Source organism: Mustelus asterias, chromosome 7 (genome assembly GCF_964213995.1).
Source record: "Mustelus asterias chromosome 7, sMusAst1.hap1.1, whole genome shotgun sequence".
In the NCBI taxonomy this organism is placed as follows: domain Eukaryota; kingdom Metazoa; phylum Chordata; class Chondrichthyes; order Carcharhiniformes; family Triakidae; genus Mustelus; species Mustelus asterias.
Window position 1 is genome coordinate 43,911,605 of NC_135807.1, and position 22,256 is coordinate 43,933,860.

The following is a 22,256-nucleotide window of genomic DNA, read 5'->3' on the forward strand; positions in this document are numbered from 1 at the left end:
GTGGCGACTAGGGATTTTAACAGAAACTTTATTGCAGTATTAATGTAAACCTACTTGTGACACTAATAGATAGTAAAATAAACTATAGGCCTCAGGCCTATTGCTTTTTCTTGCCATTTGGTATGTTTCTTCCTTGAATCTGATGCTATCTCTAATATCCCTTGTAAGGCATGGTCTGGCCACAATTCCCTTATCACTCTTGTGCCAAACAGGAATAAACAACTTCTGGAGTTCAGTCTGTGATCTTTTGGCATCTGTTGTGTGCCAGCTTGGCCTGTGTGAAACCGAAAGAAAGGCATGACGGCTGAAACGATGTAGCACAGAGATTGGGTAAGGTGCATACCCTCTGTGTGATGAATCTTCCCTAGAAAGGTCGGAGGATGGAGTGTGAGCAATATGATAGATGGGGTGGTGGTGATGTGGATGTCTCCGTGAGGGAATGAGTGTTGATATGTGTCCCCCGCTAACAGTTGTTGGAGATCCCTAAAGAGAGTACTATTTGAGTACATGATGCCATGATGAGAGTTTGATATTGAAAGGAGTTCATAGAATTCCTATAGTGCAGAAGGAGGCCAAGTCTGCACTGACTCTCTGCCGGAGCATCATACCTAGGCCTAGCCCCCGCCCGAAGTAACCTCACCCATTTACCCCACTAATACCCCTAACTTACACATCTTGGGACACCATAGGGCAATTTTAGCGTGGCCAATCCACATAATCTGCATATATTTAGACCATGGGAGGAAACTGGAGCACCCGGAGGAATCCCACGCAGACACAGGGAAAATGTGCAAATTCTACAGTCATCCGAGGCCGGAATTGAACCTGGGTCCCTGGCGGTGTGAGGCAGCAGTGCTAACCACTGCGCCACCACACTGCCTGTTGAGAGATGACTTGTCCCGGCAGAGCGGAGGAGATCAGTTATCTCTTCCCACACTGGATGGGCCATGGTTGCCAGCTGCTCTAAGCTGCTCTGCGATGGCCTCCCAGGCTGGAGGGGTGAGGTTGGTGTATTTCCCGGTTATCCATGGGATACAGGACCCTATGTGCCCACACTCATCTGCAAGGCCTGCTAACTGAAGCGGGAGGTTGCTTTGTTCTTGAGGCTTGAAGCCTTCTTATTCCGAATGGAGGACATCTGTAACTGTCTCAGGTAGGCTGGAGAGATGAGATATATGTGTTCGACTGGTATTTAAATATGCTACCCAGATCTTTGACCCTGCCAGCTGACGAATCAGCACCTGAGCCACTGGGTGATTTAGTTTGTTATTCACCTGTGCATAATTAATAAGCTGCCAAGTGTGCAATCGGATGCGAGTTCCCGTCATTCTCAGCAGCGGGTGTGGGCAGCGCTGAAACCACTCATCACTGCACTTAGTCTCATAAATGGAAAATTCCACCGGTTATGGGGTTGCAAAGTGGCCAAGGCTGGCCCTAGCACTAAATATTGCAGAATACCTAACTATTAGAAATGATTAGCAAAAGGGAAGAGGGTTGCCCTGAACATAAAGAATGGTTACAGCAAAGAAAGGATCTATCTTGTGAAATCCAGAATTAGCATCATTCTGGGTGGAGCAAAGAAACTGCCGAGGGCAGAAATGATGGTGGGAGTTGTTTATGAGCCCCCAATAGTGATAGTATTAGACAGAGCAATAATCTGGAAGTTATAGGTCAATGTAACAGGGTAACAAATAATCATGGGGACCTTTCACCTTCAGATAGACTGAGTAAACCAAATTTGCTGTAATAGTTAGGGGGAAGAGTTCATGTATACAAGATAGTTTAGATCGATATGGTGTGGAACAAAGATGAGAACAGGCTGTTTTAGATCAAATCAAATATAAGGACCAAGTGACCACAACCCCCCGAACCTGGTGACCTGTGCCTCTGGTTTTCAAAGAGGTAGCTACAGAGAAGTAAATGCATTGGTTTTAATTTTTCAGAATTTCTCAGATTCTAGAACAGTTCCCTGGGATAGGAAGATAGCAAACATAAACCAATTGTTTAAAAAATGAGGAAGAGAGAAAATGGGGATATTAGGCCAATGGGCCTGATATCAGAAGCAGACTGTAGTAACTGGCCCTTTTAAGGGATGTAAATCCTGATGGTCATATAACCCAGTCACCAATGTGGAATAAAAATGGGACAGCACGGTGGCACAGTGGTTAGCACTGCTGACTCATAGCGCCAGGGACCCGGGTTCGATTCCCGGCTTGGGTCACTGTCTGTGTGGAGTCTGCATGTTCTCCCCGTATCTGTGTGGGTTTCCTCCAGGTACTCCGGTTTCCTCCCACAGTCCAAAGATGTGCAGGTTAGGTGCACTGGTCATGCTAAATTCTCCCTCAGTGTACCTGATCAGGTGTCAGAGTGTGGCAACTAGGGGATTTTCACAGTAACTTCACTGCAGTGTTAATGTAAGCATATGTATGACTAATAAATAATAACTTTAGCATGGGGATCTTGGTGCTGAGTGCGGGCTTTTGCAGCCACAGTGGATTCTAGAGCTGGAAGTGTTAACATTGTGAAAGTACTTGATATTTATCTGCTTCTAAATAAACCGTTATAGTTCATTATACTAACTGATGGTCGATAATCCTTGTAATTACTACACAGACAAAATACTAGAATACTAGGTACTTGGTAGAGTCTGAGTGTAACACAGCCAATAAAAAGTTAGGTGGGAAAGTAAGTGGTGAATATGGCACAAAGAAATTGCAGGAACATGGCAGATGGAATACAATAGTTTAAAAAGTGAATGGTAAGAGACTGGGAAAAGTTTGCACTCAGATGTACTGGGTGAACTTGTACATGATTGACAAGGTGAACATTCAAACACAGTAGAGCATTAGGTAAGCAAATGGTATGTTAGCTTTGGTTACAAAACATTAGAGTAAAAGAGGAAAGAAGTCTTACAATATTACATTGGCCTCACTTGTTCCTTTCTCTGTAATCTCCTCCAGCTCACAACCCTCTGAAATATCTGCGTTTAGCTTATTCTGGCCTCGAGATTCTGTTTTATTCATTCCACTATTATGTTTAGCCATGCCTTCAGCTGCCTGGATCCCAAACTCTGGTATTCCCTCTCCTACACTTCTTCACTTTTCTCTTTCTTTTTTTTTCCGTTAAGAAATTCCTTAAACTCCTTAAAAACTACCTCTCTGACATAGAAACCAGGAACAGGAGTAGGCCATTCAGCCCTTCACCCCTGCTCCACCATTCAATATGATCACGGCTGATCCTTGATCTCAATGCCATATTCCCGCTTTCACCCCACAACCCTTGATGCCATTAAAATCTAAAAAAAATTTACTCATCTGACCTAATATTTCCTATTTGGTTCAGTGTCATATTTAGTTTTAAAATGCCGCTGTGAAGCATTTTTGGACATTTGATTACAGTATAGATGCTATATAGAGGCTTTCATTGTTGTATTGGAACTTGTTTGAATTCTTGATCATATGTCATATTGTTATAATGATAAAGTACTAAATCACTCACGATTGCAGAGTAAGGGGTCACCCATTTAAGACAGTGACCCAAAAGAAAGTGAGAGGGCATGGGATCCAAGGGGCTGTTGCCTTGTGGATCCAGAACTGGCTTGCCTGCAGAAGGCAGAGAGTGGCTGTGGAGGGGTCTTTCTCTGCATGGAGGTCAGTGACCAGTGGAGTGCCCCAGGGATCTGTTCTGGGACCCTTGCTGTTTGTCATTTTCATAAATGACCTGGATGAGGAAGTGGAGGGATGGGTTGGTAAGTTTGCTGACGACACCAAGGTAGGTGGTGTTGTGGATAGTTTGGAGGGATGTCAGAAGTTGCAGCGAGACATAGATAGAATGCAAGACTGGGCGGAGAAGTGGCAGATGGACTTCAACCCGGATAAGTGTGTAGTGATCCATTTTGGCAGATCCAATGGGATGAAGCAGCAGTATAATATGAAGGGTACCATTCTTAGCAGTGTAGAGGATCAGAAGGACCTTGGGGTCCGGGTCCATAGGACTCTTAAATCGGCCTCGCAGGTGGAGGATGCGGTCAAGAAGGCGTACGGCCTTCATTAATCGAGGGATTGAGTTTAGGAGTCGGGAGATAATGCTGCAGCTTTATAGGACCCTGGTTAGACCCCACTTGGAGTACTGCGCGCAGTTCTGGTCACCTCATTACAGGAAAGATGTTGAAGCCATTGAAAGGGTGCAGAGGAGATTTACAAGGATGTTGCCTGGATTGGGGGGCATGCCTTATGAGGATAGGTTGAGGGAGCTTGGTCTCTTCTCCCTGGAGAGACGAAGGATGAGAGGTGACCTGATAGAGGTTTACAAGATGTTGAGAGGTCTGGATAGGGTAGACTCTCAGAGGCTATTTCCAAGGGCTGAAATGGTTGCTACGAGAGGACACAGGTTTAAGGTGCTGGGGGGTAGGTACAGAGGAGATGTCAGGGGTAAGTTTTTCACTCAGAGGGTGGTGGGTGAGTGGAATCGGCTGACGTCGGTGGTGGTGGAGGCAAACTCGTTGGGGTCTTTTAAGAGACTTCTGGATGAGTACATGGGATTTAATGGGATTGAGGGCTATTGATAGGCCTAGAGGTAGGGATATTATCAGCGCAACTTGTGGGCCGAAGGGCCTGTTTGTGCTGTGGCTTTCTATGTTCTATAAGACAAATGATAAGAATTTTTTTCTCTCAGAAGTTAGAGAATCTGTGGAATTCTTTACTGCAGAAGACTGTCGTTAAGTATGTTCAAGGCTGAGATAGACATTGTTAAAAGGGTTATGGGAATAAGGTGGAGTTGAGGATCATCATATCAGATAAGTAATGATCTCATTGAATGACACAGCAGACTTGATGGGCCAAACGGCCTACTTCTGTTCCTATGTCTTATGGTAGGATTCTTCCTGTCTTGCCTTTTGTAAAGTTTTATGTTTTAATAGTGGAGTAGAAATGATGCAGTATTCACCAAGATTTGTTATGAAGCTAGCTTTAGATTTGGTTGGGAAGAATTGTTGTATGTGTAGTTAGTAGTTAATATGTGTAGTAGAGCCAGTGTTCGTTGTTCTTTCTCTCCGAGGGGTTGTGGTTCCAATGTGTGTGACTGAAGGAGCTGGTTGTGTGTGCTTTTTCTTTGGTTCTTAGTAAACTGTCTTTGAAGCCGCCTACCATCTGTGGCCCTTGTCCTTGGAAAAGTATGAACTCCACAACAGATCAGTTGCCTGAAAGTCCAAAACAAACTTGATTTTAGGCAATTCACCACTGAAGTGTTTGGTTTGAGTCTGGCTGCAGTTCCAGCTGCTGCCACCAGATGACTCTATGTCAGTCTTCCATTGATCAAATATCTGATGGTGAGCAGCATTGCAGAAGCTCCATGATTACTAACGTTGTTTCTTTCACACTAAATCAGAAAGTACATCCCCTCAGATATTTCTTCTTTACTCCCAATTCATCTCTCACCCACCTGTCTTGATTATTTTCATCCCAAAATTTAAAAATGAGCACTCCTTTCTATTAACAGCTCAGGAGGATGTATTTGCAACCTGCCCCTGTATAGCATGACCAGATTTTCAAAAGGCAAACTGAGACACATTGGGCAGGATTTTCCAGTCACGCTCACCCCAAGACTGGAAAATTCCACCTGAGGTCAAAGGACCATTGCATGGTCCTGTCCCAGCTGCCATGATTCCCGTGGTGGGCAGGATGAGAAAATTCCGCCCATTGTCAAGGATTGGGAAGGTGGGGCTGAGATGAGGCACATATTGGGCAACCAATGGCAGGAGTCTGGGAGAGAGACAGTTGGACCATAGAGTTCCACTCTATGGGCGGCACGGTAGCACAGTGGTTAGCACTGCTGCTTCACAGCTCCAGGACCTGTGTTCGATTCCAGGCTTGGGTCACTGTCTGTGTGGAGTTTGCACATTCTCCTCGTGTCTGCGTGGGTTTCCTCCGGGTGCTCCGGTTTCCTCCCACAGTCCAAAGATGTGTGGGTTAGGTTGATTGGCTATGCTAAAAATTGCCCTTAGTGTCCTGAGCTGCGTAGGTTAGAGGGATTAGTGGGTAAATATGTAGGGATATGGGGGTAGGGGCTGGGTGGGATTGTGGCCGGTGCAGACTCGATGGGCCGAATGGCCTTTTTCTGTACTGTAGGGTTTCTATGGTTCTATGATTCCTATGGTGCAGATGGAGACTATTCAGCCCATCAAGTCTGTACCAAATCTCTGAAAGAACATCTTCCCCAGGCCCACCCCTCTCTGCCCTATCTCCTCTAACCTCACACATTTACCATGGCTAAACCACCTAACCTACACACTTTTGGACTGTGGGCGAAAACTGGAGCACCCAGAAGAAAATCACACAGACATGGAAAGAATGTGCAAACTCCACACAGTCACCCAAGGCCGGATTCGAACCCTGGCACTGTGAGGCAGCATAGGAGAATTTGTTTTTAGCCAGAGCTGCAAGCAGAAAAGCACACAACGGCTGCGGCTCTCCCATTGCGACCTGCAACTTTTCTGGTAGGTCGCGGTGGGAGACGTGCGTCTCCAGCCTTGAACAGAGATTTGCACATGCACATCTCCCAGAGCCGGCAGACAGTCACCGGTCATACCACGCTGGAAACCGACGGGAAGGCAGGTAAGTAATTTCAATCTTTTTTGCATGTATTTGAAATATGTTTATTATTATCAGGACCTTTCAGGTCCCAATTGAATCTCCCACCCTGCCAGGAGTACTTCATTCCGGCGGGGTTCAGACTAGCTCCCCACTTTTGGAGGACTAGCAGGAGACCCCACCAGACTGAAGGGGAGGACACTTGAGGCCCCCCAGGGAGTTGGGCGCTGGGGGGGGGGGGGAGGGGGGGTAGTGGCTTCTGGGCATAGGCACCCTGGCAGTGCCAGCCTGCACCCCCTGGCACTGCCCAAGGGGTAAAATGCCTATACACAGCGGGTACCTTCACACTGCCCACCAGGCATCGGGCAGTGCCAAGGGGATGGGGCCTATCGTGGGTGGGGCTTAGGGGTGATCAGTGGGGGTGGGGAATTCAGCTGCCACTCTGCAGACAGGATCGGTCTGCTGGGGGGGTGAGCTGTACATCGGGGCGCTCCGTGGCGAGGGGGGGGGGGGGGGGGGTGGGTCAGCAAAAAGCTGCACAATCGAGAACCAGTCCATTACGGGGGAATTCAGTCCCAGTGCTGGCTCTGGATGCTAGTGAGAAGGATTTCTGCCCATGCAGGAACATCCTGGTGCAGATGCATAATGGTCAGTGAGTGGGAGACATTCCAAAATCACAGGGCACAGTCAAGAGGGCTTTTTGAGTTTTGTTGCCAGTAAATGGAGTACGAGGTTAAAGGGAGGGGAGAAGAAGTGAACTGAAGGGATGCTAATGCTGTGTGTAAAGCTGCTGCTGCTGGAAACTTCTAATATGGTTCATGTAAAAAGGAAAAAGCTGCAAATTGGGACCTTTGAGTTATTTTGAACAAGTTGTCAGGACATCAGGATGTTTAATGAAAAACCAGGACAGTCCAGTCAAAGCAAAACTGTTCACCATACCCCTGTTCTATGAAGATACAGTGCTGGATTCATGGTTTAAATCTCATGTACCATCTTCTCCCTATCCTAAATAGTTGATTTCATATCACATTGATTCCACTGTGATTGTATTCCTTTCTCATTTCATCCTTATCCATTTCACCCTTCCTCCCTTACCTTTTCCCATCGCTCCTTTCCTCTTTCCACTCACCTCCCCTTCCTATTTCCACTCATCTCCCCTTCCTATTTCCTCACCCATTTCTCCTTTTCATCTCTTTTTTTTCTTTTCCTGAGCTTATTTCTCCTTTCCACTTCCCTGCCCTCTTCCCCTCCCATCCTCACCTTGTCCCCTGCATTCCCTTTCTTCTTTCTAAACCTCTTTTCCTCCCAACCCTTTCACTTTCCTTTTATTCTCCCCTTCCCCAGATCACTCCTCACCCCTTTAGCCTCCCTTGTCTCCTTCTTCCTACTCTAATCATCCCATTTTCTCATCCGTGCCCCTTCCTCCTTCCCCTCAAGATTGAAGAAATTATTTTCCTCTAGGCAGGCAAAAACACTTTTTGTGGATTGTGGTCCTCAACTTTTCTTCTTAGGCAAGCGTGGATTGCTGTTCTCAAAATTCATGGGCTTCACATTCACTTTTAACACTTTAATTTGCAAACCATGCCTGATTGCATGCTCGTGGCTATTCAGTGCGAGAGAGATTAAAACATCCTATTACATGAATCTTTGACTGTTCATGATCAGTGATGCAAGAACATTGCAGGAGTGGATAGTGTCAGGACGTGTTCCTCCGATGATTAAACAAAAAGGACAACACTGTTTTTGTGGAAGACATTCATTACATCATATTGAGAATAGTGTCCCACGTTAGTTCCCTCACATGGGAGGGTTTATAAAAGCATTGTAAAAGGTTCACAGAACAAACACCAGATTCATACCTAGCTTAAAAGACTTTGGTTACCACAATAACGTTAGATAGCCTTAAGTGTGGACATCAAGGAGATACGATTCAGGTCTTTAAAATAATTAAAGAAATATATTTTATATAAAGGTAGGTAAGGGAGGACAAGGGAATAATGCGTAAACATAGAATTAGAATAAGATGAGTTTACTAAACCTTAAGATTCCTTCCTCCAATTACCAGCAGAGTGCTGAAACAACTTTGGAAGTCAACCCTCAGGTGACACCCTTAATTTAATATACTTAATCTTTGTGCAGAAGAAATTTGCATGTAATCCCTACAAGGAGCAGAACGTGTAGGGGGAAATCCCCAACATAGAGCGTTCACTCTCAATGGGAGCCCATTGAGGTCGTGAATGTAGACCAATCCAACACGCAAACCAGCCTCCCATCCATTGACTCTGTCTACACTTCCCGATGCTTCGGCAAAGCAGCCGGCATAATTAAGGACCCCATGTATCCCGGATATTCTCTCTTCCACCTTCTTTCGTCGGGAAAAGGATACAAACGTCTGAGGTCACATACCAACCGACTCAACAACAGCTTCTTCCCTGCTGCTGTCAGACTTTTGAATGGACTTACCTTGCATTAAGTTGATCTTTCTCTACACCCTAGCTATGATTGTAACACTACATTCTGCACTCTCTCGTTTCCTTCTCTATGAAAAGTATATCTTGTCTGTATAGTGCGCAAGAAACAATACTTTTCACTGTATGTTAATACATGTGACAATAATAAATCAAATCAAATATCTGAAGGGCAGGCATTCTGCTTTTGCCACCAAAGATTATGGGCAGTTTATGGCAGGACACAAGTCATCACACATCTCGTGAAACAGCATTAGAATCAAGATTGAGTGAAATAGTTATCCAATCAGGGGTGATACAGGGCAGCACGGTAGCACAGTGGTTAGCACTGCTGCTTCACAGCTCCAGGGACCTGGGTTCGATTCCCAGCTCAGGTCACTGTCTGTGTGGAGTTTGCACATTCTCCTCGTGTCTGCGTGGGTTTCCTCGGGGTGCTCCGGTTTCTTCCCACAGTCCAAAGATGTGCGGGTTAGGTTGATTGACCGTGCTAAAAATTTCCCTCAGTGTCCTGAGATGCGTAGGTTAGAGGGATTAGTGGGTAAATCTGTAGGGATATGGGGGTAGGGCCTGGGTGGGATTGTGGTCGGTGCAGACTCGATGAGCTGAATGGCCTCTTTCTGTACTGTAGGGTTTCTATGTTTCAATCATATCTTGTACTCTTCATTTCTGCTGATCCATCACAGCAAGGATGACGAGGAGGAGGAAGATAATAACAAGGAAAATGATAGATTTCTTCTCATTTATGAGAATGATGGAGGGAGAATGATGATACGTAAACATGAAGTTAAGGCCACCAATGACTTTGTGCAGTGCTCGACAACCATTCCCACAACCCACTTGCTCTTGCACAAAGTCAGTTGTTTGTCACTTCTTATTCACGTATGTAAAAATGCTCGAAGGGATTAAAAAGTGCCGAAAAGGATGACCGTCAAGAATATAATGAAGATGAGGAATGGAGTGTGGTGAAAATGTACCACTTCTCCAATGGAGGCTGAGAAGGCTGCTCATGGCTTAAGAGTCATAGTACACACCCAAAAGATACTTATGCAGCCTGGGAGCAATGAGAGAGCTCGGAGTTCAGTCTCCAAAGATATATTGTAAATGATACATGTGAATCTGGAGACTGCAGTCAAAATCAAGGGAGCTATTTCTTCACCATGCACATCAATGGAACATATGGTCACTTCATTAAAATTGCAATGGATCATGACCCAAGAAGTGGCCAGGAACCAGTTAGTGCCTCCACCTTCATGCAAACAGACTTTATTGAACTAGGACGTGCCAGTTGGAATACAGAAATCAATGTCAAATCAGGTACAGAAAGCAAAGAAAAAGGAGAAAATATTGGATTGAGACAAAAAGTAAAAATGACATTTTTCAAATCTCCAAGAGTTACAAATTCTGAAGGAACTCGATTCCATACTTGTCAGTTTATTTCCAGTGGCAGAGAAGGTGCTTCATATTTACTATGTTGCTAAAAACAGTCGAATGAACAAGCCCCAAATTATGGAAAGTTTTATTATATATAAAATATATAAATGGAGTAGGCACAGCAACTTTATGCTTTCCCATGCATTTCAATTGTCAATCTTACTGGGGTAGTATTATAGTATAGCTTTTTGTGGAACATAGCCACTAGAATCATAGAATCTCTATAGTGTAGAAGGAGGCCATTCAGTCCATTGGGTCTGCACCAACTCTCCGATAGATCATCCTACCCAGGTCGTACCTGTGACCCCAAGTAGTCACTCTGCTAATTCCTCTAACCCACACATTCTGGGCACTAAGGGGCAACTTAGCATGGCCAATCAACCTAACATGCACATCTTTGGACTATGGGAGGAAACCACAGCAGCTGGAGGAAACCCATGCAGACATGGGAAGAAAGCGCAAACTTCACACCATACAGTCTCCCAAGATTGGAATCGAACCTGGGTCCCTGGTGCTGTGAGACAACAGTACTAATCACTGTGCCATCCAGGAGAGCAAATTCTGAATTTCCATTTTTAACTATTTGTAGTTGCAGAAGAGCTGTTTGATTTACAGTTTAATAGTGGTGAGCCCTGATTGCATTCTTTCTACAATAAAATTCAAACAAAAATAATTATTTGGTCAATAATTTTAAAAAGTGAACATTTTAAATATTAGAAAATCTCAAATACATCTTTATAAAGTATATTTATTTTAAAAAACATAAATAGTTGGCAATAAAGCAGATACAATGATCAACAGTACAGAGAATATACAACTTTGTCAGCATAACTTGAACAGGCTTTATTCATTCACAGTACAGCAATTTACAAATGAAACCTTTTGATACAGAAGAGCTGTAATTAACAGGTTTCCCAAGTTCAATCACTGCTCTTTATAGGACTACTGCGAGTTAGATAATCAGTAGGCTGAAGAGTACAGATGAAATTCAACATGCATTAAGTATTGCTCGCAAGAAAATGCAATAGGCAGTAAAAAGAAAAACTCTGAACGGTATTAAGCTAAAGGTGAAATCAAGAATGAACATGCATGCTGTTTGGCATGTCCAGTCAATGCAGCAGTTAGATTGTGGACAATGTATGTACATAGGAACCCAGGTGCAATGTGCAAGTGTTCAAGCTGCTTTGTCAACTAACACTAATGACAATAGAACAAAATATAAGGGAAAGAATGAAATGCTTAAACTGGATAGTGCTTTTATTAGGCATTGTTGCTGTTCACCCGATTCAAATAGTACATTCAAGTCCTGAAGGTGATGAGAGAAGTGCTTGGAGACTGATCCACTGTGCCAGGGTGATGAGTAATGAGGGGAAAACTAGAAAAAATGATTTATTTTGTCTTAAAAGGGAGTGCATATGTGTCATAGGATGAGTCATACCAAAATTAAATAACTCTGGCATAAGTAAAATATTGGAGATACTGGAAATCTGAAATAAAAACAGCAAATGCCAGCAAGATAGCAGGTCTGCAGTATCTGTGGAGAGGTTGTCAAAGATGCCATGGATAAGAGTGTTAAAGACTGAAGATGTGCAAAATGGGGTCCCATTATATTTGATAATTTGATACTCCCTCCCCCCACCCTCCAATCCCTTCCCCCACAGCCCCTCTGTAACTTGCTTTGCTTTCAGAGTACTGACCCTTGTTCTACAATTAATACATTGAGCTACCTAACCTTTATGCCATTATTACCGTCTTTAACACTACCATTGATACTCACTTTGTCTTGCGTTCATGAGATCTTTGACAACCTCTCCTGAGCTCTAGCTGTCCTTCCTGTTCTGTTTCACATTCTTCACCCACTCCTCTTTAGCTATATAATCCATCACATTTCTAGCCCGCTTCAGAGTCACATGGACTTGAAACACTGACTCTCTCTCTCTCCACAGATGCAGTCAGGCCCGAGTCTTTCCTGCATTTTCTGTTTTTACTTAAGTAATCCCGGACCTATTAAAGTTAAACTGGTATAGGTACGAACAAGAAAGAAACTTAGGACTTTGTTTCCAGAAAGTAATCCCGCATACAATGACCAATATGTGAAATGGGCACCCAAGTAGCATTGTGGAAGCAAATATATGGAATAATTTAAGTAGTGACTGGGAGAGGTGGAAGGAGGAAAAGATGTAAAGTGTTAGTTCTTTCTGAATGCTACCAATGATGGGATGAATGGTCCACTTCATCCATATCCACCATATGCGTACAAGCAAACTGATGTAAACATTATTGAAGTCTTAAGTTATCAGGTTGTTGTGTCTCAATTTGGCACTGTAATGTTCTGGAAATGTATTAACCTTTTGATGGTTAATAACCTCTCAATGCAATATCAGCATAGCAATATATGATGTAGCTATTTTTGGATTGCCAGAATAGTTTTACAATATTCCATATACATACCAGCTAATCTTTTCAATATATGTTTCCTCCAGAATTCATCTACATAAATCTTTCGAAATACATGCATGGGATTTGTTACTAATGTAAATATAAAATCAGAATCGTGGGTAAAGAATTGGAGCTCCTTGTATTTCTTTCCTGTAAAATGCATTAGAATTAATGTTTCAGTTAGTACTGCGCACCATGATATATACATAAATACAGACCTTTTAACAAAATAAAATCTATTTACAGTTATAGCTATATGTAGTTTGCCCAGTTATTTTCGCAACAGTTTTATCAACAGCATATTCACCCACACTACAGTATAAATAATTTTGTATTCTGTAACAAGAATCAAACTTGAAAAAAAGGAGTTATCTTCCTTTACTGCTCAGAGGGCAAAACCAAATCATAAGAAATACTAAAATAAAGACAATGCAAACCATACACACTGTATCTCTATTCAATGTGCTCTTAATATCTGACCTGTAGGATGTTTGTAAATTGCACAAAAATGCAAGGAAACAGTTAAGACTTTCCCTCCACATAAAAGTTATTCAAGTGACGAATACAATCCATAGCAATATACAATCTATTATTTCATAGCCTAGGAATTTTCAGAGGGCAGAGTAATAGTTAAGTGGTCTAAAAAAATTTAAACATACTCACACCACATGCTTCATAATTGCCAGTTTATAACTTGTATTGCAGTGCCACCATTTGACAAAGTCAGAAAAAAAATTATGAATTACAGCACTCAAAAGGCAATTGTCAATGACCTGAAATGTGCATGAAATGCACAACAGTTCTCATATTTGCTTGTCAAATAGAGCAAGAGTTCAAAAGCACCAGAATAAGTTAGATTTTTTAAAAACAGAACTTTCTCCTGAGGATAGATTTTAGATGTTTTATAACTTTTTTCCCCTCTATACATAAAGCAAAAATTACAGCACAGATTTAAAAACATTGAAACATCCTTTTCTCATCCTTCTCCTGCGTGTACATGATAAATCTATGGGAGATTGAAGGCAAAACTTTCCATATGCAATTATAAAATTGCAATCACATTAACCTTCTAATCACACCAGCCTTTCAACAGCAGCGTATTACAATCTTCACTACAGGAACATTGGTTACGCTTGATTGAACCCCTGCAATACAGTTAGTGAATGCAATTCTTAAAAATAAACTTTTTTAAAAATTATCTTAATTACTCCTGCAACACAAAATGCAAAACTGTAGTGCAGGCTATAAACAGCAGCTTAAACAAACAACTTGCTTTTATATTTTAATTTAGATTATAGGCCAGCATCTGAACTAGAATATAAAAGCAACTACAAACACTACAAATATTACTGTTCTATTTCCGCCTTCTGGAACATCTATGCTGTGGAGATAACAAAGCAATTGCATTTAATATAATTTTACAATATCATAATGCATGAAACGTCTTGTAATGTACAGAAATATATCTATAAACGTGATTTTTATTTTCAATTCCATTGAAAATTAGTGACTCAATTAAACTATTTTCCATTTCATACAAAGCTAAATGTTTAGATCAGCTTATACCCATCATGCTTATTTATATTGGTCACATGAAAGCATTGCAGAGCTATTCCAAATTAAATTAAAACAGTCCAGTGTCCAAGCCATTACATATGACCTGACTGTAATATTTGTGTCAAAAATAAATATATTAAATCACAATTATGGTACAATTTCCACAAACTTGTGCATCCAAACTTTCGTTGACCCACACTTGCTATGCAAACAAGTTTAGTTTCCTGCATTATGCTTGTAATGTGTATTTATAACATGGGAATTAAATTGCACCACTGTAACTGTTATATCATCTCTGTACATTCGTGCCAGTTCTTCAGGAAGACTGAGCATCTTGGACAATCGCTCATGGTCAATAGCTCCAAACTCATTTTGACCAACTGAGTGCCTTATAAGATGAGTTGCAGAATTCTGATCCTCAAATGCGGATGAAATGCGATCTCTCCTCTCCATTAATAGGCCATGCATCTGACCAAGAGTCACTTTGTAACCCCCAACAGAAATAGGCTGCTGAAGGTGGACACCAGTTAGATGCTCCCCAACAATTCTTACAACTTCTTCTCTATGTAACATTTCCCACAGCCCATCTGTGGCGAGTACAATGAATTTATCCTGAGGCCTTAGTTTATGGTATGTGACTTCAGGTTGAGCTGTTAGATATGGGGGAGTGTGATAATTAGGTGGGAAGAATTTTGTACATTCATTCTCATTTAACAGCTCTGGGCCAGACTCCAGTACACGTTTCTGCAGATCTATGCTCCACTTAAACTTAACATCTCCAAAAGCTCTAAATGGCATTAGCAAGGAAAGCAGACGGTCTTGTTTAATAACAGATTTTGCTTCCGATTTTGGGTGCTCAGACTTGACCCTTTCCACTTCACTCGCGTTTTGTGCATTATGATCATTGGACAGTGTGAGTGCAGACCAGGTTCCATCCTCCCCCTGAACACCAAGTACAGCTCTGCTGTCTCCAGTATTCGCAATGTGCAAGTCTACACCATCTATGTGTGCAACACAGACAGTGGCACCAGAAAATGCCACTCTCAACTGCCAATTATTGAGAAAGGAGTTACTGTTACCCACTTGAGCTTCCAATGAAATGTCATTATCAAGCCTTTTGAATGAATTTGTCAAAGCTTCAACTGTATCAGGAGTCTCCTCAGTGTGGAGGTCAATTAACTCTTGCCAGTAGGTTCTTAAGCTGTCAAAGTACATTTTTGATGCCTCCTTACTGAAGTAGTCAATAGGATGTTTGTGCCACTGTAAAAGTGGCAATACAACACCACCATTTTCCACTGCATTCTCTATTTCCAGTAAGGTTTCCTGATTTAGCAAAGCAACAGCAATATAGTAAAAGAGTCTTTCACTGACTGCCTGTGCACAGGCACATCCTGCATGTCCATCTATTACACTCAGCAGCGTGCCTCTTGTTTGCAGACAGGTAGCTGCACACCTTCGATCTTCGACGGGAGAATTAGATGGCAACTGGTTAGAGTCAAAACCTAGAACAGAACTAACATTTTTCCCATCAAATTCAGGTACTTTAAAACTGTACTCATTTGCCTTTAGGATACTGTTAACTTGAGGCGGAGTGAGGTTGTAAAACTGTGCAACCGTGGTCCTGTAGTTCCTTAAATGGAAATGACCAAATAAGTATTCAGGCTTGCCCCATTTGAGCAAGGATCTTGGAAAAGTCTTTCGCACGGATCGGTCTTCTGGCTGTCGATTGATTAGTGCAGGTAAGTAATTCTGGAAACTGTGATGGCGGCAGGCGGTGACATATACTCTGCTTAACTCTCCATTTCGAAGTGCTGGAAACACAAGCTGTATTGGCACCAACATTTCACCAGGCTAAATTGTACAGCAAGACAACTTTTCCAGCATTTCCTATAAAAATGGGGAATGAAACCAATTACCTCTATTGTAACATGCATAAACTTATTATCAGAGTGGGGAAAACAATGTAAAATACCTATAATATATTTAGATGATTTATTAGTACATATTTTTTGATGTTGCTCAAGTGTTTTGAATGCAGCAAAACATTGCAAGGCATTAAAATGAGAGGGACTTTAAAAAAAAAAGATATCAAACTACAGATGATGATATGTGGATGACAGATGACCAAAAACTTGGTCAAAGAGATAGGTTTTGAGAGCATCTTACTCATGGAAAGCATTTCTACATTCATTGAAAATTTCAAGAACTGCAGGACAATTATGTTAATAGTTTTGAATATTCAAATTTGTCAAATATACCTGAGCATTAAATGGATATTTTTAAAGATTATACATCTCAGATGCACAAATATAATTTTGATGATTCATTATATTAAGCAATAGGCTGTCTTTTGTTGTTAAGCCAACAAATACTTAATAAGGGAAGTCAAGTTCATGAACTGCTGGACAATGTAGATACAAAAGATGAAACAATTCATACAACTTAAAACTATTTTAAGATTTAAAATTTATTTTAAATTATTGATACAACAGAAAAGCAAAATACTGCAAATCTAAAATGAGAACAGAAAATGCTGGAAATATTTAGCAGGTCTGTCAGTAACTGTGGGGAGTAGAAATAGAGTTAACACTTCAGGACGACTGACCTTTCATCCGATTGAAAAGTCACCCACATGGAAGGTTTGACCCAAATCATTGCTAGTTGTTCAGAAAAACATAGCCCTGGTGTCACAGTGAGCCACGCATTAATGGAAATAAATAGCTAACAGGAAAGATGAATTCTTTAAAAATAATGCTAAAAAAAAATGCGTTCATGTCGAATTATCACATGCATTGGGATAGTGAAAAGTATGGTTTCTTGAGAGCAGATACAGACAAAATATGCCGTTCATAAAGAACGTAGGGGGAGAAGGAAAGGGTGCAGAATATGATACTGATGTGTATTTTGTTGCTCAATGTATGTGGGCACAGAGATGGATTTCCAAGAGAAAATCCCAACCGTGTCACAAATGTCTCCCACTGCGAATAAAATCAAATTGGGTGAATACTTAAACTTCAAGGGCATCAACAATCCCTCTCTACGATATCATTGTCTTAATAAAAATGATTACTTAGTTTTAGTTACTCTCTCTCTCTCCTGCCGTGCTGAGAGTTTCCAGCGTTTTCTGCTTTGGTTTTAATGACAGGTTATTGTTGTGTTTTGGCTGCTGTGTTCAGTTGGATTACAGGGGGGTGCAGGCTGCTCCGCCCCTTTGCTCAATGGATGCTCTGCACATTTGGAAGCCGCTCCAGCGCGCGGACAACGCCGCTTCCGGCACTGTATTCCACACACATCCGACTCGGACCGGACGCGGCCCAGCCCGCAACCTGACAAGACCCAGCCTCTTCACCCCATGCCCAGCCGGAGAGCCGCACCCAACGCCCGCACAACGCTGGTGGCTCGGCTCTAATAACCCCCTCTAACCGCCTCGCCCCGGTTGCTACACTGCCAGCATGAAGATCCCGCCCACCCGGCCAGCCAGCTAGCCAGCCAGCACGCCGATTCGAACTCTCCCGCTCGACGCCCATTGATGAACCGGTACGAACCTGCCAGCCACAGCCGCCACCATGAGCTGGCCACCTGGCCCTCGCGCTGCTGCTCGCGACACCAACAAACCGCCAACAACCGCGCGAGCGCCAGCGCGCTCCCACCGCCTGACATTGACACCCGCCCCCCCGCGCTGATTGGCTGGCCCCGGGGGTGGATTCCATGCGTACGTCACCGCCAAGGCAGTAACAAATGGAGAGGGGGCGGAGCGGTCAGCTGGTAGCACTGAGTGCTGTAACCCTGCAGTGGGAGAGAGAGTGGGCTTGAGGATCTACTAGAGGGAGTGGGAGAGAGAGTGGGCTTGAGGATCTAGTAGAGGAAGTGGGAGAGAGAGTGAGTGTGGGCTTGAGGGTCTAGCAGAGGGAGTGGGAGAGAGAGTGGGCTTGAGGATCTAGCAGAGGGAGTGGGAGAGAGAGTGGGCTTGAGGATCTAGCAGAGGGAGTGGGAGAGAGAGTGGGCTTGAGGATCTAGCAGAGGGAGTGGGAGAGAGAGTGGGCTTGAGGATGCAGCAGAGGGAGTGGGAGAGAGAGTGGGCTTGAGGATCTACTAGAGGGAGTGGGAGAGAGAGTGAGTGTGGGCTTGAGGATCTAGCAGAGGGAGTGGGAGAGAGAGAGAGTGTGGGCTTGAGGATCTAGCAGAGGGAGTGGGAGAGAGAGTGGGCTTGAGGATCTAGCAGAGGGAGTGGGAGAGAGAGTGGGCTTGAGGATCTAGCAGAGGGAGTGGGAGAGAGAGTGGGCTTGAGGATCTAGCAGAGGGAGTGGGAGAGAGAGTGGGCTTGAGGATGTAGCAGAGGGAGTGGCAGAGAGAGTGGGCTTGAGGATCTAGCAGAGGGAGTGGGAGAGAGAGTGGGCTTGAGGATGTAGCAGAGGGAGCGGGAGAGAGAGTAGGCTTGAGGATGTAGCAGAGGGAGCGGGAGAGAGAGTGGGCTTGAGGATCTAGAAGAGGGAGTGGGAGAGAAAGTGGGGACGATCTAGCAGAGGGGGAGAAGGGGATAACTGCGGGGGCTTGCGGGGGTAGCTGTTATGCAAGAGAAAGCATAAGTACGCAAGGGTAGACCATACGGCCTGTTTCAGCATTCAATACGATCATGGCTGAGCTTAGGCTTCAAGTCCACTTTCCCGCCCATTGCCCATATCCTTTAATTCCATTAGAGACCAAAAATCTGCCTATCTCAGCTTTGCATATAGTCAACGATGGAATATCCATAGCCCTCTGCGATAGAGAATTCCAACGATTCACAATACTTTGAGTGAAGAAATGTCTTATCACTGCCCTAAATGATCAACCTTAACAGTTTGGAGGGGATTGGGGAAAGGTAAGGGTGTGGCCCTTGCCTGGCTGTGAGGGTGAGATGGGCAGAGCTGAGAGGGTGAGGTGGGTGGTGCCTGGCTGTGAGGGTGAGGTGGGTGGTGCCTGGCTGTGAGGGTGAGGTGGGTGGTGCCTGGCTGTGAGGGTGAGGTGGGTGGTGCCTGGCTGTGAGGGTGAGGTGGGTGGTGCCTGGCTGTGAGGGTGAGGTGGGCAGTGCCTGGCTGTGAAGGTGAGGTGGGTGGGCAGTGCCCAGCTGTGAGGGTGAGGTAGACGGTGCTGAGCTGAGAGGATGACATGGACAGTGTCCAGCTATGAGGGCGAGGTGGACAGTGCTGAGCTGTGAGGGTGAGGTGGGTGGTGCTAAGGTAGGCAGTGCCAAGTTGTGAGGGCGAGGCGGGGTGATGCTGAGCTATTAGGGTGAGGTGGGAGGTGCTGGGCCGCGAGGTGGGTGGAGCTGAGCTGTGAGGGTTGATCATTTAGGACTGTGATGAGACATTTCTTCACTCAAAGTATCGTGAATCTTTGGAATTCTCTATCCCAGAGGGCTGTGGATATTCTATCATTGACTATATGCCAGGCTGATTTTTGGTCTTTAATGGAATTAAAGGATATGGGCAATGGGCGAGAAAGTGGAGTTGAAGCCCAAGTTCAGCCACGATCATATTAAATGGTGAAACAGGCCAGATGGTCTATCCTTGTATACCTGTGTTTCCTGTTGCACAACACTCCTCAGGTTAACAGACCTGGCAATCCCATTCATTTTTCTGTGTCCAGGCACCCCAAAACACCACTTGCACAGCCAGCATTCACCCTCATCCTATTGCCCTTTTGCATTTATGCCTCAGTCATTTTCCACAAAAACTATCCTTTGTCCTTCACACAACTCATTTCCAACACATCTCTGCCTTCTCTCCTTGCAGAAGAAGAGAGCACACAACTTAGTGAGAGGCATAGACCCATGGTTGGAAGGTATGTGTTGGAAGGTATGGGTTGGATGGTATGGGTCGGAGGAGGTTGGCTCCTCAGTGACAGGCTCCTTGTCGGTCATTAGAAATACATTTCTGCCTGATTCCCTGAGAAGGAGATTTTACCCACAGTTGTCCTGCAGTTGTCAACAACACCCTTGCATGCAAGCCTAAGACTCTTGTGATAACGGTGATTAGACTAACAAGGGAGTCAAAGGTTGTTGGGTGTAGGCAGGAATGTGGAGCTGAGGCCACAATCAGATCAGCCGTGATCTTAATGAAAGGTGAAGTAGGCTCAATGATTGGCTGGCCTACGCATGCTCCTAAATTATATGTTCATATGTACATATGTTTGCATGACATCAAGAGAGTTGATCTTCTGCCTGTAGACATTGTGTTGGTGATCTTGCCTCTTTCCAGTTGGACCTCAACGACCATCCACTCTATACTGTGGAGGGACATGGAGTTGAGGAGATGGCAACTGGTGCTGCTGCTGGTTAGACTATCCAGTTAATTCCACTCCCCTGCTTTTTTGAGTTAGCCCTGCAATTTTTTCTCCTTTGAGGTATCCAATTTTCTTTTGAAGATTATTATTAAATCTGCTTCTACCACAAATCAGAAAGTGCATTTCAGTTCATACCAACTTGATGTGTAAAGAAATGTCATGGCTATCACGGGATGTAACTTTTATGGTTGAATAATTCCTGTAACAAAATTATATCTATGTTTGATCCCCTATTTAACAAGGATTTATTTTTTTATTTCAGTATCATCCCTGCATGACCTTGCATTTGATAACCAAATGCTAATAAACAGTAATTAGCAAGTTAATTTTATAGCCCCCATAAATAAAACCATTCTCCATGCCAATTAGATTTTCACTCAGCATTAAACAGCACATTGATAAATTAAATATTTTACACATGAGGAGATCATCCCTCAAAGATGAGGTCTCTGAGAAAATTTGCAGAATGTTGAAGTATGAAACCACCTGAGGACTTCAATTCAGGAGATTTAGTTTACTATAAAAGAGAGGATCATAGGGAATGGAAAGGCCCTGGTTAGGCAATTGATTGTTATGGTAAAGCAGCACTTATCAAACATTGTAATCAAACTATTATGGGTCATTCATCATTATTATTACAAAATCTCAGAGTCTGAACAGTTGATAGAAGTGAACAAGGAAACTTCTACTTTAAATACTCATGTGTTTTGTCATGTAGGTCTTGATGAATCAGGGTAAATCAAGTGCTGGATAGTATTAACATGAGTGATCATGACACATGTGACAGAGCTATCACATCCAAGGGCCAATTGCCCAGAATGAGAAATGTTGGGCAGAATCTGACCAAAAAATGGCCAAGTGTCAGGATCTGACTGAAAACCAGTGTGTTTCTCTCCAGACAAACAGGCAGGTTTTCTCTCCAAATCTTATAGCACTTTGTCAAAAGGAAAGGCGACGTGTTTCATGCTATCATGTAGAGGGGTGGGGCCTAAACACACTGGTAAAGCCCGGCTGTACTGAGATTGTGATGCCCTCTCTGATCAGACAAAGAAATAACTTCACCCCCACCTCACCACGGAAGTCTCAGAGTCTCCCTCCCTCCGCGATCATCATCGGGTCAGCTTTCCCCCATGCCCTACGATCAACACCAGCATTCCCCCCCCCTCCACCCCACCATTGCCAGGGCACTGCCTGGCTATGTCCCTCTTCCACGGAGGCTATACTCACCTTTGCACCCCTGAGGATCCCCACAACAGGTTCACATCTGAGTGAACCTGTTCAACAAGATTTGAAAATATGGCTAGGGGGAAAATATGGCACAGATGGCGAGGGTGGAGTGGGGGGGGGGGTGATTTAATGATATTCAATTATATTAAAATACATTTAAATGAGGTTCTCACCCTTTGTGGGCATGGACCCCTCCACGTCACTGCTGAGGGATGGGGAAAAT

General features: G+C 43.7%; 1 protein-coding gene across 1 annotated transcript; it reads right to left on the minus strand.

The window, feature by feature from the left end:
* Positions 1-11,214: 11,214 nt before the first annotated feature.
* Positions 11,215-18,128, minus strand: pdp1 (pyruvate dehydrogenase phosphatase catalytic subunit 1). The gene is made up of 2 exons (XM_078215993.1): positions 18,028-18,128; positions 11,215-16,369 (listed from the first exon to the last, which is right to left on the minus strand). Exon 2 carries the CDS (start codon positions 16,322-16,324, stop codon positions 14,699-14,701), a length of 1,626 nt encoding a protein of 541 aa, XP_078072119.1. The 5' UTR covers positions 16,325-16,369; positions 18,028-18,128; the 3' UTR covers positions 11,215-14,698.
* Positions 18,129-22,256: the final 4,128 nt, after the last annotated feature.